This window comes from Oreochromis niloticus, linkage group LG20, assembly GCF_001858045.2.
Source record: "Oreochromis niloticus isolate F11D_XX linkage group LG20, O_niloticus_UMD_NMBU, whole genome shotgun sequence".
Classification (NCBI taxonomy): Eukaryota; Metazoa; Chordata; class Actinopteri; order Cichliformes; family Cichlidae; genus Oreochromis; species Oreochromis niloticus.
The window spans coordinates 29250661-29266302 of record NC_031984.2 but is presented as its reverse complement, the minus strand read 5'-3'; the positions used below and the strand labels follow the sequence as shown (position 1 = coordinate 29266302).

The 15642-nt window shown below is 40.6% G+C and overlaps 2 protein-coding genes across 5 annotated transcripts in view; both read right to left on the bottom strand.

Moving 5' to 3' along the window:
• chchd6a (coiled-coil-helix-coiled-coil-helix domain containing 6a) overlaps positions 1-9920 on the bottom strand; it is a 69194-nt gene extending 59274 nt beyond the window's left edge. The window contains exons 1-4 of one of the 4 annotated variants that reach the window (XM_013273755.1): positions 9700-9920; positions 8011-8104; positions 7001-7115; positions 5598-5742 (exon numbers count right to left, since the gene is read on the bottom strand). In XM_013273755.1, coding sequence (XP_013129209.1) covers positions 5598-5742; positions 7001-7115; positions 8011-8104; positions 9700-9783 — 438 coding nt within the window. In that variant the 5' untranslated portion in view covers positions 9784-9920. The remainder of the gene's footprint in view (positions 1-5597; positions 5743-7000; positions 7116-8010; positions 8105-9699) is intronic. The other 3 variants (XM_025901750.1, XM_005454084.2, XM_003449116.4) reach the window with 3 other exon arrangements.
• Positions 9921-10214: 294 nt separating this feature from the next.
• Positions 10215-14937, bottom strand: LOC102082729 (E3 ubiquitin/ISG15 ligase TRIM25). The gene is made up of 4 exons (XM_005454085.4): positions 13897-14937; positions 12974-13113; positions 11510-11677; positions 10215-11330 (listed from the first exon to the last, which is right to left on the bottom strand). Exons 1-4 carry the CDS (start codon positions 14521-14523, stop codon positions 10622-10624), a joined length of 1644 nt encoding a protein of 547 aa, XP_005454142.1. The 5' UTR covers positions 14524-14937; the 3' UTR covers positions 10215-10621.
• Between the last annotated feature and the right edge of the window lie 705 nt (positions 14938-15642).

The window sequence follows — 15642 nt, the reverse complement described above, 5'->3', positions numbered from 1 at the left end:
CAAATTTAATGTGTCATCAAAATAGCAAAGCGCTTCAACAACTGGGGGAAAAACCAAAGAACAACAACAACAACAACAAAAACAAAACAAGTATTAAATATGGAGAGTGAAAAGCTCACTCAGTGACCTGGTGCAAATCTGAATAAGGATAATTGCTTTCTTTGTAACGATCCAGGAACATCCCTACAGCACGTGATAGTTTCCTTAAAGACGAAATGAATATGAACATTACAATGAAAAGTGCCCTGGCACTGTGCCACTCTACAGGCAATTCTGACACAGTAAAAATAATGGCAGACAATAGGACATCCACACGGAGGGCACAGGCAGATTCCATTAGTGTTGGGGGAGCAGGTGGAATAACATTTGTGACTGGTTTTTCTGGTGACAGAATTTCAGATGTGAAATGTATCTAGTTTTTGTGCATGATGTGCACAGGGACAAAGCAGCAGGCAGAATAAGACAGACAGGCCAACATATGAAATATGGCATATGGTTTTGTTGCCATCTAGTGTCGACTGGAGGAAGTGATTCAAGCCGAGTACACCAGAGTGCATCTAACCAGCTCATACATGCACATTTCCCAGAACAAAGCAGTAGCATCTCTTTCTGGTAAATGTCTACATCTATGAATTAGATGTGTGCACGTTTATATAACACAGGCTTTATGTTAATAATAAGTAATGTCTTTTAATATTACGTAATCAGGCTTTATCTTGATTTTATGTCTGAGCTAAAAGCAAATCAAAGTCTGAGAACATCTCATAATGTAAAGATTGCTCGAGTGCCCATTAATTCTCTTCTGTGAAGCCCTGAGAATTTTTTTTTTTTTTAAACTGGACAGCTGCCCAATGATACCTGAGGACATTTTCCCCCACAAACAGAGGTTTCTGAATAAACAGAAGGCTTAACTAGTTTTATAAGTGTTACACTGACATGAAAAAATTCCCTGCATAATACTCTTTAACCACCTTACATGTTCCCTGTCACATTAAGTCCAAGTAAGATGCAACTGACTCACCTGTGCTTAAAAGGGGCGTTTGAAGACTGAGAAAAACAAGGCTGGCATTTTATATTAGCCCAAGCTCAGTCAGAGGAAGTTAAAGGGCAGCTAATAAAATAGTCTTCCTATTGTTCTGTGAGAACACAGAGGGAGAGAGAGAAATTTACCATATGCTAATGTGACTTATAACCTTTTTTTTTTTTGGGGGGGGGGGGGGGGGGCGCCTTTCAAGACGCACCAAAAGACCATTAATACAATATAAAAAGAGAAAATCCCTTTTAGCTCTTTAGTTCAACTTGCTTCTATTCTTTCCATTCTCCCGTTCTCCCCCCCTCACTCATTCTGAAATTAATCTGCAGAAGATTTGCTATTAACAAAGACTATTCACAGAGTGTGGCACAGTGGGCGAGAGCCTTGGCTTGAAAGATGAGGAAAGGGCCAGAGGAACAGAAGGATCAGGCAGTGTGCTAGGAAGAGCACAAAAGACAGGAGGAAATGAGCGAGGGAGTGAAAGGCACCGGAAAAGAAAGAAGCAGTTAAAGAGGAGACGCCACACATCGCTGTCCGGCTCTTTCTTGATATGTGACTCAGTGCTGCGACCACGCACGAGGACAGCGGGCACTGAGTCACCTGTAGCAACCTTCTCTGCCCACTCCTCACACCTTTGTTCCGACACTCAAGGATAAACCGCGACTCCGTCCATTCCGCACACAGCCGCACAGCTCCTCTCTCCTCCTATTCCTCCCCTTTCTAACAATTCTGCAGGTCACCTGCTGTGTCCTCTTACTGGATCATCATCACGATGATCATCATAAACATTAGTTAAACTTGGACCACTTTCAGTCTTCATGCCTTACATCTAAATCTCCTTTATTTCAACTTCCACAGGAAGCATTTACTCAGCTGATTTTTTTTTAAACTCTCCCTGCACGTATCCCTCCTCTCTGTATGCAGTGCTGAGGCATCTGTCATTTTCATTCTTGCTCCTATCATTCCGTTCTTTCCCTCTTTGTTCTCCTCCTTGCCCTTCTCCTTCAGATTTCATATTTTCTCTCAGCCCCTGCCACCCCTCATCCCTCCTTGTCTAACATCTCCTGATTGTGCAAAATATTTAGTCATCTTGTAACCCCCTTTTAAAATCACACCATCCTTCTTCTGCAATTCATCCTCCCAATGCGACAAAGAAGCGTTACAAATAGTCCCTCCTTCCTTCTCGTCGACCCATTGTTGCACTTCCCTTCCACTTCCTCGTGGATCCTTCACAAAATGTTCAATTGCTTGTAAAAGGCTCCTTTTTCGTTCCCTTCTTCTAAGTTCTATTCCGCAGGAAATGCGTGTCATCTTCTCTTTCACTCCCATTCATTCCCGGCTCCTCTTCATTCTTCATCCTAACCCTTCACAAAATGTTCCGTCACTTCTTTTTCATCCTCACATCCTTCTTGCTCCCAATTACTTAGTAAATGCTTAATCAGCTGTCAGCTCCCATTTTGAATCGTCTCATATGTTCAGTCTTCCTCATCCATTTATTTTCCTTTTTCAGGAAATATTGCATAACTGTCACAGCTTTAAACTTTTCCTTGTATAATTAATATGGCTCCCTGCCAAACGTTCATTGGTTCTGACCATGGCAGCCAGCTAACTTTGCTGCCAGCTATGTAATCCATCTAAATTCCAAAGTTATTTAGATTCTTATCACTAAAAATAACAAAATATTCACTTTTATTATTATGTTTTTAACTTGTAAACACTCGTTCATGCATCCATCTACACTGTGTACATGTCATGTCTGATGTGATTAGCCTGTTCTGGGTCCTAATGCTCTTTCAGTTCCCAAAAGCAAAAAAGCACAGAGACACCACTGAGATTTAAAAATGATCCAAATCCTTTACACCTAAAAGAATTTGGTAATCACAGCTACAACATGAGCACGGGTTTCAGTATAACAATGGTAGGAAGAAATAGGACTTTTCATTGGCTTAAATCCTGTTTTAATCAACCACCTAACCCACACAGTGAAATGTCACTTTTAAAGTTTACCCCAAATCCCATTTTTTCCTCCACTGGCTTATCAGAAAAAACAGTAAACATCCAAGGTATTGGTGCATGTGCTCTATGCCATGTACCAGTTTTGCTAGTGACATATGACATATTGATAGTGAAAGATGGTCACAGACAGGACATTCCCTTAGACTGTGGCTCCTGGAGTGGACGCAAAATCCATTTGGTTTTAAATTTAAAACATTTTTAATAAAGCTTAAATGTAGGGTGGTCCTTGATTTCAAACACACTGCAGCTTAAGAAAACACCAACAAATAGAAAAAAACAACACATTACTGCTAATAGCTGTTTACTATTAGCTTGTCCGTCACATTATTGTCTTCCCCAAAACACTGCCGTTGGGTTTTGTTAGTTTGTGGCATTTTTTTCTGTTTCCATTGTATTTTCTTCAACTTTCTTTGTGTTTTGTGTGCTTTTGCAGCACTTTTCCATTTGATTTGTCTTTTTCAAGTTGCAGTGCATTTGAACTCTTGTAAATGTGCTATTCAGCCCTGAAATATTTCACATGGCCATCTCCAGTAATTTGGGGCTCAGAAAAATCAAATACTGCAACTTAAATGAGCAATTTTAGTGAAAAACTTAGCAAAGTATTACTGATACAGATGAAAAGTATATTTTAAATGCTGAACAGGTACTTAACCTGTCTTTGAATACATACCGCTATTTTCGTTTTTTTATGACCTTTTATTGAGATTCTCCAAGAGGTAGGAGATTCACAGAAACTACTCAATTACAGGAAATCTGCTGTATTATAATAAATAAATCTGCTGGCTGGAGGTGATTAATGGACACAAAAGTTTAGGCGAACTGCTCATACAGTATGCACTGGATATACTCTTTGCCATGTCTGTATTACTGTGATACAAAACATCACATTCTTATAAATGACACAAAAAAAACTACCTATGCAAGGGTGCACAGGACAAAGAACTGTGGAAGATGAGTGATCATGCCCTCTGACTCCATAACAGCAAAAAAAAAAATCTAATTTGAGTAAAGAATGTGAGCAAGTCTGCCCACACTTCGTATGCATGTGCATATAGGTTTTCATAGCACAGAAACAGTAATTACAAGCAGCCCTCAGCATCAGGAGGTCCAGTCGTGCTCAAGCGGTCATTCTGCTCAGCGCGTCCCTCCAGCAGCTTTCTATTAGCAGTGGGAGTATGTTGGAGTGGAGATAAGACAGGCGCTACAGCGATGGGGGGGAGGGGGTGTAATAGGAGGGGAAGGAGTAGGAAGAGTTGTATGAAACAGGCACCGGCTGATGTGTACAACAAGAACCCCCCCCTCAACCTTCCCCGCCCACGACTACACAGGCATCTCCGCACCACTCCTATCTCCAGCTCCAGGAAACTCTCAGGGTGCAATTTACCGCTTGCACTACGCTGATAATACCGTCTCCCGGGCAGGAAGGAGAGAGTGATGGGCTGGGATAGAAAAGGAGAGAAAGACAAAGTGAGATAGGGGGTGAGGGCAGGAAAGAAGAAAGAGAAATGAGGGAGGGAGAACATGGGAAAGAGGAGTAGATAGAAAAAGAACAGGGATGTAATAGGTGAGAAGGGGAGGATAAAAAGGAGGACGAGGAGGAGGCAGGGGGAGTATCATCATGGAAATTGCAAATTCAATCTCAAGAGCCAATTTGCGTCCATACGAATACTCCGATTTAACCACAGACAAACTCATCAGACTGAATCACATCTTGACACCACGTCAAACCTATCTCCTCCCACTCAGATTAATCCACTTTTACACAACTTTATCAACAATCTCGTGCAACACCTGACATCTTCAGTGAACAGAGCTAGGATGACTGCTGACTAAAACTTTAAAGAACTGTACACAGGCAGCAACAGCTCCCTCAACGGGTCACTGGCAGATACTGCAGGGGGAAGCAACATCACATATCCCTCACCCACACCATAACCATATTAACAAAAATGATGCACAAAAAAACAGAGCGGTGGTCAAAGGAGAGGCAAGGCATGTTAGGTGTAACGAGAAAAACTAGAAGGGCAATTATTTAAGCTTGAGTTCAGAGTTGTTATTGTTTAAGTATATACAGCAAATGGTCAGCAATGCCCAGAGGGTCATTTCAGGTTGCATTAGGTCATACATAACACATAAGGTTGGCTTAGGAGTATAGTTTTTTATTTTATGCAATACTTTTCGATTATCATAATTTTGGATGTGATGGCATCTTTTACAGTCTACAAGTTAAAATTAATTTTAATTGGATTAAATCTGAATCTCCTACCACTTTGCAAATCCCTCTTGTCTTGCTTTAGACTCCCAAAGCTTTGGTACTGACCGACTTTGGGAGAAATCTGTATTAACCCTTGCAGAGAAATTAATTCCTACAGTGTCCTGCCTAGTGCAGTGTGACTGACTAAAGTGTTTTAAATATTAACTTACTTCACTCTTATTTAAACTATCAGTAGCAGCTCAACACGACACATGAAAGAAAGAAGAGATTTAAACTTTAATAGAAAACATGTCTGATGCATGCATGGGTGTGTGTGTGTGTGTGTGTATATACCAACTGTTTGGTCCTCTCAGCTTCCAGCCGTATTTGTTGTCTTTCCCGGCTCGTGGCTTTGGCCATCTCTTCCTTTGCCGCCTCCATTTCTCGCTGTGCCATCTTGGCCCACTCTTCCTTCAGTATCTTCTGTTGGTGTTCATACCTTAAACCATACATATAATGAGTATTGCTTACATTAATGGCAAACTGACACATTAAAGTATGTAAGGTGGATTACAGATAATCCTCATGACACTTTAAAAGACCAAATGTTTTTTGTTTGTTTTTTTGTTTTGTTTTTAATTCAACATAATCTGAAATGAGTGACTGAGCCCATAAAGTCATCGGGAAAGTGTTTACAGAGGTCACAGCTCAGGACCTTTTTTCCCCATAGCCTTGACCCAGAAGCCTTTTCACATGGCCTGATGGGTGTTACAAAGAATGGAGGTTTAAGGCACCAGAAGCTACAGTACACTGATCTTTTATACTGTTTTTCATGGCCATCAAGTCCTGCATTCCACAGTACAGTCAGATGTCGTATGTATATATTTATGTGTGTCCACTAGGGGGCAGTATAGACACAATTTAAGATCCCTCCATAGAATATTAGAAACATGCATAGTGGGGTAGCTTCAAACTTATCAGGAGTTTAGTTCATTCATTAGACATGAATCAGAATGCTGACATGAAATAAGAATGACCTCCTTTTATCCATTTTCAAATGAACAAAATTACTATTAATGAAGGTCCTTATCAAACATCATTTATCTTACTAAATTATCAAAGTGCAACACAGTCTAACCCATATCTGAAATGTCAAGTGATACCTGAGTTTAGCTTATAAATAGCAAAGGCCATGACAGCTTTCAATAATGTGAAACTACTTTATATAGACACACTGTTAACCAATAGTGAACTAGCAAACTTCTTTGGATACAAAAACAGCTTCCATCAAAACAGAGACATGTTGTACAATCACACAACTCAGAATGGAAATAGGAGCTTGATAAGCTTTACAGGTATTTATTTATGCATTTACTCAACTTGACTTAATGTGAAACCATGCATGATGCCCTGCAGGTTAAATTAGTAAGGACTCTTTTAGAAGAAGCTCTTGATTTAAAGGCTCTCTGAAATGATAAGCGTCAGATCATATTTCTGAAACCTTCACAGTGTTGCATATTATCCTGTTACAGCTCATTTTAGTTTTTTTGATTGAGCCTTCAAAAAAAATGTGGCACACCATCCATATTTTTTGTTTTCTTTCCAACGCAAACAGCAACACAACCTTGTGATTTATAACAAATCACAAAAAACCTTTTGCTCTGATATGCAACAATTCTATTTGCAATGCATACAAATGGTCACCAGGCAGAAATCAGCTTAACTCAAATCTGTATCCTGAATTTCCTTTAACCCACCTCCTCTGATCTTCTTTGCTAAAGGAGGCCGATTTGCTGTGCTGAGAACTGGGTGGGGCGCGCTGCTGTGGGCCTTGCTGAGATTGAGAGCCTGAGCTGGCACTGTGAGAGGAGGCTGAACAAAGACAACAAATGTTCAAAGGACAAAACTATCACACAAGGTAACAACAACACTGGCACTTTTGTGGCTTACAGCTTTACTGTCAAAATAGGGACAAATGCACATGTATAATTAATGCTATATAATCAAACATAGTTGAAGTTTACATTTATATATATACATATATAGTTTGTATGAACTGTAGCTCAAAATTTACTTTAGGTCAGACATTTAGTTGACAGTGAATATGTGTTATCTTATCTTAAAAGAAGTGTAAAACTCTATAAATTTTCTTGCAAATTTTGACTACTTGAAAAGCAACAGTCAATTTCAGTAAATTAAATTCCACCAAAGAAAGAAAGTAGTGACTTTTTTTTTCTTCTTCAAAGGAGGACACCACATCTTTTCCCTGGCTGCCAAAATCATTTCACGCTCTCAGTTTATTCTGACACAGGTTTCCAGTTAAAAAGCTGAGGCAACACGTTTTTTTCTAAAAGAAGTATTTTCTCGTGAGGTTAAACACTATCAGCTGAGGTGATACGTGCGTTTACAGATGAGAATCGAGAACCAGTTCCAAATTGTCTACTCCATTCGAATTGTATGTGTCAAAGTTTATCAAGTTCTCACACGATGTTGGCACATTGTACTCGCAATTGCACATGGCAGAACAATGATGCCAAATTCACAGCGGGTGAGGCTTTTTGTTTTACACCTGAGTTTCAGTCAGTGTGTTCACACTGAGAGATAATAAAACTGTTAATGCTGAGACTCCGTGAAACCTACCCCCACAAATACAGAGAGAATAAACTGTCAGAAATCAAAAGGGGAATAATTAAAACAAACTGGTCTGTAAGCAAACTCGATAATGGCGGAGGCATCAATAAAATTTAATCTCAAAAATGATCACTACCTGTGTTTGTCTGAGGGCTTGAGGCAGGTGATGACGTGCGTTCTGGGGCAATGTTGGCAACTCCTCTCATTCTTTGCAGAACATCTTCTGACAGCTGGACAAACAGAGTCAACCACAAATCATATCATATACATGACGTGTGTTATTTATTTAAGAGAAAACAACATTTGTGTAATCCTTCAGATAAAAAACAAACAAACAAGAAAAACATGCCATTAATAGAGGATCACTGAACCTCTAGTGTTTGTGTATCTGTATGTGTGTGTGTGTGTGTGTGTGTGTGTCTTTGTGTATCCAGGGAAGTCCTTAAGCACTACTACCCCAAAAACCACAGAAGGGAGCACTGACTCACTGTTTCTATGAGTCACACTGAATGTGCAACCAAGGCAGGCTCTTTTCTTACAGACATTTTAAAAGCACTTTGGGTGCTCAGAGTAGAAAAGCACTACATAAAAACTGGTCAACTTACAAAACTGCTCACAGCCATTGCATGTCATTGCATTCCACCACAACATATTAATTTTTGACATGCTTCATTTTCCAGTGGTTGTTTTTCCTCATAATGTTAGGATATTTGGAGGCACACACCCACACCAGCTGATTTTCTGTATGTGTGTGCATGCAAGAAGAATAACTTAAGAATTTTAATTTGCCACTTAATCACACACGCCAACAGGCTAAAGGTGAAACGAGTACACATCAGCATCATTATGACAATGCAAGAATCTCCACAAACGAGTTCAGAAACGAAATAAACATGGTGGTGTATGATTATCTAACTGATGTTGTCAGCGCTTGACAGATGACCGAAAGCTCAGCAAAACTAGACATGCCTATATCCTGTTCAAAATCATTTCTAATTGTTGTTTTGTATATTATCGTTTCCTGTTTTAGAAGACGACAATTTAGTTATATATGCAACTGCATTAGTGTTTCACTGGTTTCACTTACATACACTAACTCGCTCTACTCTTAGATGTTCTAAAAGTATAAGCTAAAGTTAAAAACATATGTCCAACAGCACGTGAAAGCAACACTAAAGAGGCGTCAACTCCATACCAAACCTCGTTTGAAATTTGCTCATTTAAAGCCATCCACTTCTAATTACACATATGGTTAGTTAAAACAACATATCAGGCAGTTATGACATTTATACGATTCTCCCCGTTTTTTCGATACACACTTACTGTGCAGCTGACATGTTCCAGTAGGATAACAGCGTTCTTTAATGCTCTTTAATGCAAACTAAACGTTTTATCGCGTTAACGTTGTTAGCAAATGCCAGCGAGTAGGTGACAGCTAAAATGTTTAATTTCGGGTAATTAGTTTTCCTGCTAGGTGGGCAATGTATATGCCGAATTTACCTTAAGGTCCTAAAGTTTTCTATATTTCTTAGACCATCTCCCTAATGTATTCCTTTACTTGTGAACAAGGAACATTACTATTTTCACCTTATTACCAATGGAGTTTGGGGTAACAAAAAGATTTACGTATTTCAGCTCTTTCAGCAACCTATCCCACCCTCTGCGTCCCTTTGCACCTCCTCATTTTAGCAGTGACACTCTACCGGTCGTAGACTGATAGCTTGAACAAAGCAACAACTTAATTTGACAATAGCCAGTCAGTGCTAAGCGACACATTAAAGTAATGCTAGCATGGCTTCTCAAGTGCTAGCTAAATTAGCATTACCTTGACTCCACGGAGAATTCTGACCCTGTCCTCATCGTCGACACCGAAGGACACTTTTCTTGTTGTACTCTCTCCCGAACCCATGCTTCTGCTGCAAACGCACAGCTTTCGTGGTGAGAAAAATGTTTATAATATGAAATAATGTTGCTGTCCTGCCCAATGACAGAATGTGAGACAGATGGGATGGGTTGCCAGGTTCTTCGTGAACCATCCTCCTCTTGCACATGTGTAAAGGTCAGATCGTGCGTTGGCAAGAAATGATAAAATTGCGTGTGAAAACGAAATTGTTAATAAGAAATTATTAGATGTGTGTTCTGGGGAAAGTCATATCAAATGCAAATTGCTTAATCGCTTTTTTTTTTTTTAAATCAAGGATTTACAGGCACACCTGGCAACTCCAGGGTCATACTTGAATGGCTGAAATATCAACAGCCAATCAAAGGCTATATACGGCATAGATTATTTCTATGCACCTGTATAAGTATTGAGACAAAGTTGGTCACAAGACGCACAGAAACATTGCCAGATAAGTTTATTTGTAGAATAAACACAAAACATGTCTCAGTTTGTCCCTAAATGTCAGCGTCTGCGCACACCAGTGTTTACTGTATGGGGGACAAACACAACATTCAACACGTTACAATAACATTTACAAAACACACAAAATGAAAACATGATCTTGTGACATAAATGTTTATGCCTCAAGATCTCACAAAGGTAATAGGCGCCTGCATTGATAAATCTACTCTATTAAAACACCCTAAGTATGAACAACAAATTTTTGTAAACAATCTCATGTGATTGTAATGCTAAATGTATACGATGCAGCAATGCCAGGCAGCAGACACATTGTTGGTTTTTGTGTTAGCTGGAAGGCAGTTCACTTGGCTGACTAACAAAGCAATTTCTATGCAGGACGTATTCACATCCCACTGCTCAGTGTGATCCAGGAGTCTGGTGTGTTTGAATGTATACCGAACGCCGGGTAAACAGGCTCTTTAAACACAGCCTTTAAGGTGTGGAGGTGCTCCCTGCGCCCTTTGGTGCTGTGGAACGTCAAAGTTCCCCCCTCATAGTCCAGTGTGACCTCAATCTTGACCGGTGGTGTGGTCACTTCCTTAAGGACCACATTCGAGGAGCACTGGCACACTGTCAGCTTGCCATTTTTCCACTGCAGCCTCCAGGACACAGTGTTGTGCCCCAGACGGCTGTGGTCACCACGGCGAGGGATGCTCTTGTAGCACACACCCAGTGACCACATGCTATTGGGTCCCACTTCTACAACCCATACGTGCTCGCCGCCAGAGAAACCCTGGCTGCACAGGATCTGAGGTGTGCTCGTGAAACGCTCGGGGTGCTCCGGGTACGACTGCTTGTTGGAACTGTATTTGACTGTGCGCAGATCGTTGGACACCAGCAGGTTGGGGTGGGCGGTGTAGATGCTGAAGGTGAGTTCCAGTGGGTTGAGGAGGATATGAAGAGAATCCATGAGGCGAGTCATTTCTGTGCAGAAGTCTTGGGTTTTGAGGCCTCCCTGCAGGAGCATTGTATTGAGTGGAGTCTTTGAGGGGATGTAGGAGGGAATGGCACTGGTGACAACATCTCTCAGCTTTTGTTCAATCTGCATGAACCTGGAGAGCAAAGATTTATTGTTACTTACCCCACTCATCTAGCCATATGCCATGGGTAATAAACAGAGAAGTGTCAGTTTATCAGTAAGAATACTGCATCATTTCCACTTTCTTGTCATTTGTACATTGTTCTATGTATTTCTTCTTTTTAATTGTAATAGCAGGGCAGATTTCTGTACCTGTGTATAAAGATGCATGTGTCTGTCTCATTGAGGACCTCTGTGGCGCTCTTTTGGGCCTCCATCAGCTGCTGCTGCTGCTCCTCAAGTGCACTCATACCTAGCTGCCAGCTTTTGCGGCGCTGTCCTCTCTCCTCCTCCAACAGCGAAAGCAGGCGATCCCTGTACCTGTATCACAGCACAGCACACAAGTGAAGAGGACTGGTCAGTTTTATTCCTTTTATTATCGCAATGTTACTAGACAGAATCAGGTGGATCGATTCATCACTGTGTCTGCTTTAGAGTTGTACATGCATCCATACAATGAGAAATACTCACAAAGCTCAGAAAATATTCACCAGTCTAAGTTTTAATCTGTGCTAATTAGATAAGGTTAGCCAGCTAGCTAGATCATTTAAAAAAAAATCAAACAAAAGAGCTAAACAGATAGAATCTAATGATGTATGTGAGTTTTTTGTTTTGTTTTGTTTTTGTTCTTTCAGTAAATACCTGGTACTGAGAAAATGTCTGTGAGATGAAACTGGCTGAAATGCTGCTGGCAGGCTACTTAAATGATAAGCAATGTGCTCAGAGGCACACCCAGAAGTTCCTGAACTTCCAGAAAGTTCCAACCCTCAGCACGAACTTCCATATATTTATTCAGACTGACAACATATGACATAATAAACTCCCCCAAGAGTCCCTAAGCCCCGGGAAAATTCCTGCTATGCATGCTCAATATTTTTATTTAGCTTAAAGTGCAACTAGCTCACACACAGCCTCACTAATGTGACTGAGCTCTACATTTCAGTCTTACTGCCTCACTTCCAAAGATATACTTTCTTGAATGTTTTCTTGAACTTAAAGTAGAAAACTAGCCTTTTGTACTCTTTACTCTCAGTAGATTTAAGGATTTATTTTAAAATCCTCATATTTACATGCAGAGTACTAAAAGGCCAGGCTTCAGATTATTTATCTCTCTGTTGAGAATGTTATTGATTGCCTGTTTATTTCATTGCTTTTTATTGACTATTATTGTACTTAATGTCCTTTTTTATGTGGACAGTGCTTCAAATCTGTGTAAAGTGGTTAATAAATGAACTTACTGAAGTATTAGGGTGTTATAAACACCCTTGAATCTATCCCACAAAACAGACACTGGTAGGCTTAAAATGCAGATAAACTGCATTCATTACATACATGCATGCTACATTCTTTGAGGGGCCTGCGTTTTGGTCTGTATTTTTATTTGCTGCTGAAAATATGAAGCGCATCCTGTAAATTCGCTTGTCAGAGAGAAGGTCCGGAAGGAACACTGTTCTACCACCTCTGAAATATGCAGTCTGGGTTTTCCACACCTTTTTTAAGCCAATATCATTTGTCATCTTGCTGTTTGAAAACGTACTGTGCATGAACATTTCCTTAATTACACCACATGCTACTTTTTAAGGCAGTGTTACTAGCAGCAAATGTGCAGCAGGTTACCTGTCCACCAGAGCACCTATGCTGTCCATGACTGTCACAGCCTTGCTGACCATTTTGTCTCCTACAGCTTCAGAGGCTCCCTGATCCTCTGCTGTCTTCTGCAGGAGTCCCTCTGTCAGCTGCAGTCTACTAGAAATGACCTGCAAACACACATATAATATGTTTTAAGATCTTCTGTGTTTCACACAACAGGATTCTTTCTATTGTGTATAAGCATAAAAGATTTCAGATCTGGAAAAACTGGATGGCCTTTTCTCGTAAGTGGCTTTCAGAAAACAAGTAGAGAATACAGATCTATATATACATATATGTAGTACTGTAAATGTCTGTAATGTTAAGTAATATATGATCATGTTCCATCAACATTTGATCATTTTCTTGTCCAAAATATTAATTTTTACATTCTGACTTTGTACTTTTACAGTGTATGTATAGCACGACTCTGCCAAAGGTCATCAGGTTATTCCCATCAGACAGATTTGTTTTGCATACCAGATCTTCACCACTCCCCGAAAATGGCAGTGAGTCACTGAGGTGCCAAGCCCTTAATTTATATGTGAAACAAGTTAGGTTCCCATGTCTGTGTCCCATATGCATAGAGCACAGTCTTTTAAACATTGTTCCAAAATTATATTACAGGATTTTCAGGTTTTGGCATTTCTCAACAGTAAGTTCCCTCACATATTTTTATAGCATGAATCATGCATTTGTATAACTTGAATATTTTATTCATCAGTATACAAGCCCTGGCTGAGCACTACTTTCACTTTTGTGCATGCTCAGCTGAACCAGATGTGGCCACATTTTGTAGGTTATCAATTAAAAAAAAATACATATATATATATATACATATATATATATAGACATAATAATCCCCCTTCCTAATATTTAATGCTACAATATAACAGATATAACAAAAATACCTTATTTCGGGCCTCCAGCCCTCGTCTCATCTCCTCTTCAGCTATGCTAAAGGTGAGAACATCGTGGCTCTCGTGATGGCCCTCTACGATGCATGTGGTGCACAGAGAGATCATGTCGTTGGAACAAAAGTACTCAAGGGGACGCTGGTGGATGGCACAGGCCTTCACTCTCAGCTCCGTCGTGGGCTCCACCACGGGGTGGGTCCTGAACAACTCCTTCTCGTTGTGTTTCTGAAGGTGTCTGGAGCACAGAGACACCTCACACTTCAGGCAGGTCTTCACGGCGGGCGACTGCTCGTCTATGCACTGATCGCAGAAAACCTCCATTTTGGTATCCACGCAGTCGGCTTGCATGTTCAGCAGCGGCGCGGTGGCCTTGTAGTTCTCAATGATGCTGCGAAGTTTGAAATTTATCTGCAGGTTATCCATGCCAGGATACTCCTCACGACATTCTGGGCAGCGCGGCAGGATTTTGCCAGTCTTATCCGTGCTGTCAATAGTCTTGCGGATACAGGATAGACAGTAGTTGTGCCCACAGGGGAGAGCCACCGGGTCAGAGTAGAGCTGAAGGCAGATGGGACAGCTCAGCTCGTAGGCGAGCTGGTCCTCTGGCTTTGACAGCGACATGATCCGAGGTGGTGAGACGGGTAGCTGCTTCTGTTCGAGCTTAGTTTCTCTTCTTTTGTCAGGTCTTCTTTAAATACCTTTGACTAATCTTACTTCATTTCTCCTTTCTTATCACTTCTACTTAACCGTCAAGCCCTCAGGTGAGTCTATACAGAACAGGCCAGAAAGGCAGTGAGTGCATACTTATCCGACCAGGAGGAGGTGTATCCACAAATGTTTGCAGGACAACATTCCGTTCTAAGACGCCTTGTTTGCTGTGCTGCCAGGAACTGACACCATCATACTGGCTGCTGTTGACGGTTAAAATAGTTCTGACAAATCATCAGAACTTGTTTTAGGAAAGAGGTATGAGGATGCTGAGTACTGCTGGATACCATAAAGCATGAATTTTGGTTAGATAATACTTAATATGTGCAAAAGAGAATCCATTTGGGGGAATTAAATGCTTTCACTTTCAGTTTCTTTAAAAAGTTCTACAACCTATAAAGAGTATCACCAAGCTGAAGGGAGAATTGTGGCTCTGTCTGGCAGTAGCTCAGTTTTGTTTCATTTTGGGGATTTAAAGAGAATGGACATAGAGTATAGACGAACGTATCAATCATACACTCACATCCACTGAAATATCTTGTTGACTGTAAACACTGCAGGGGGAGACTCATGATTTCCACCAGGGTAGGTAGTGTTTAACAAAGAAACTGTTTGCGATACACTTTTCCACCAAAGTAGCAGTCACCCACGGACAAAAGGTGAAATGGAAGAAATTTTTCAGCAAAAGTAAAGATCTTACTCTAAAATTAGCCATCCAACCATTTCTAAGAGCTTTCAAATGTTTCCAAAATAGCCGACAGCTGCAGGTGCCGCATCCGAAAAACACATCACATAAGCTTTCAAGAAGATACTCGAGCAAAAAAAAAAAAAAATCTTTTCAAGGTTGTCGAGTTATCGGACGTGTCAAACGTGCACTGCTGTATAGTACATGTGGCATGTTGCTGATGAGCATCCTACCTTCCTATCATTATAGCGTCTCTCACTACACTCCTCAGGTGTGTTTTCCAGAATATCTGTTAGATAACAGTAGCATGTATTTTTTCATAAGGCAGCTGGGACAGACGCCTGCTA

What these genes read in the sequence shown, in the direction of transcription:
- LOC102082729 (XM_005454085.4), bottom strand. Translation starts at nt 14,523, where the DNA reads ATGTCGCTGTCAAAGCCAGAGGACCAGCTCGCCTACGAGCTGAGCTGT. An exon ending in GGCTGGAGGCCCGAAATAAG is followed by an intron (nt 13,114 to 13,896) that starts GTATTTTTGTTA and finishes GTGTGTTTGCAG; the next exon opens with GTCATTTCTAGTAGACTGCA. An exon ending in ACATGCATCTTTATACACAG is followed by an intron (nt 11,331 to 11,509) that starts GTACAGAAATCT and finishes TTTGCTCTCCAG; the next exon opens with GTTCATGCAGATTGAACAAA.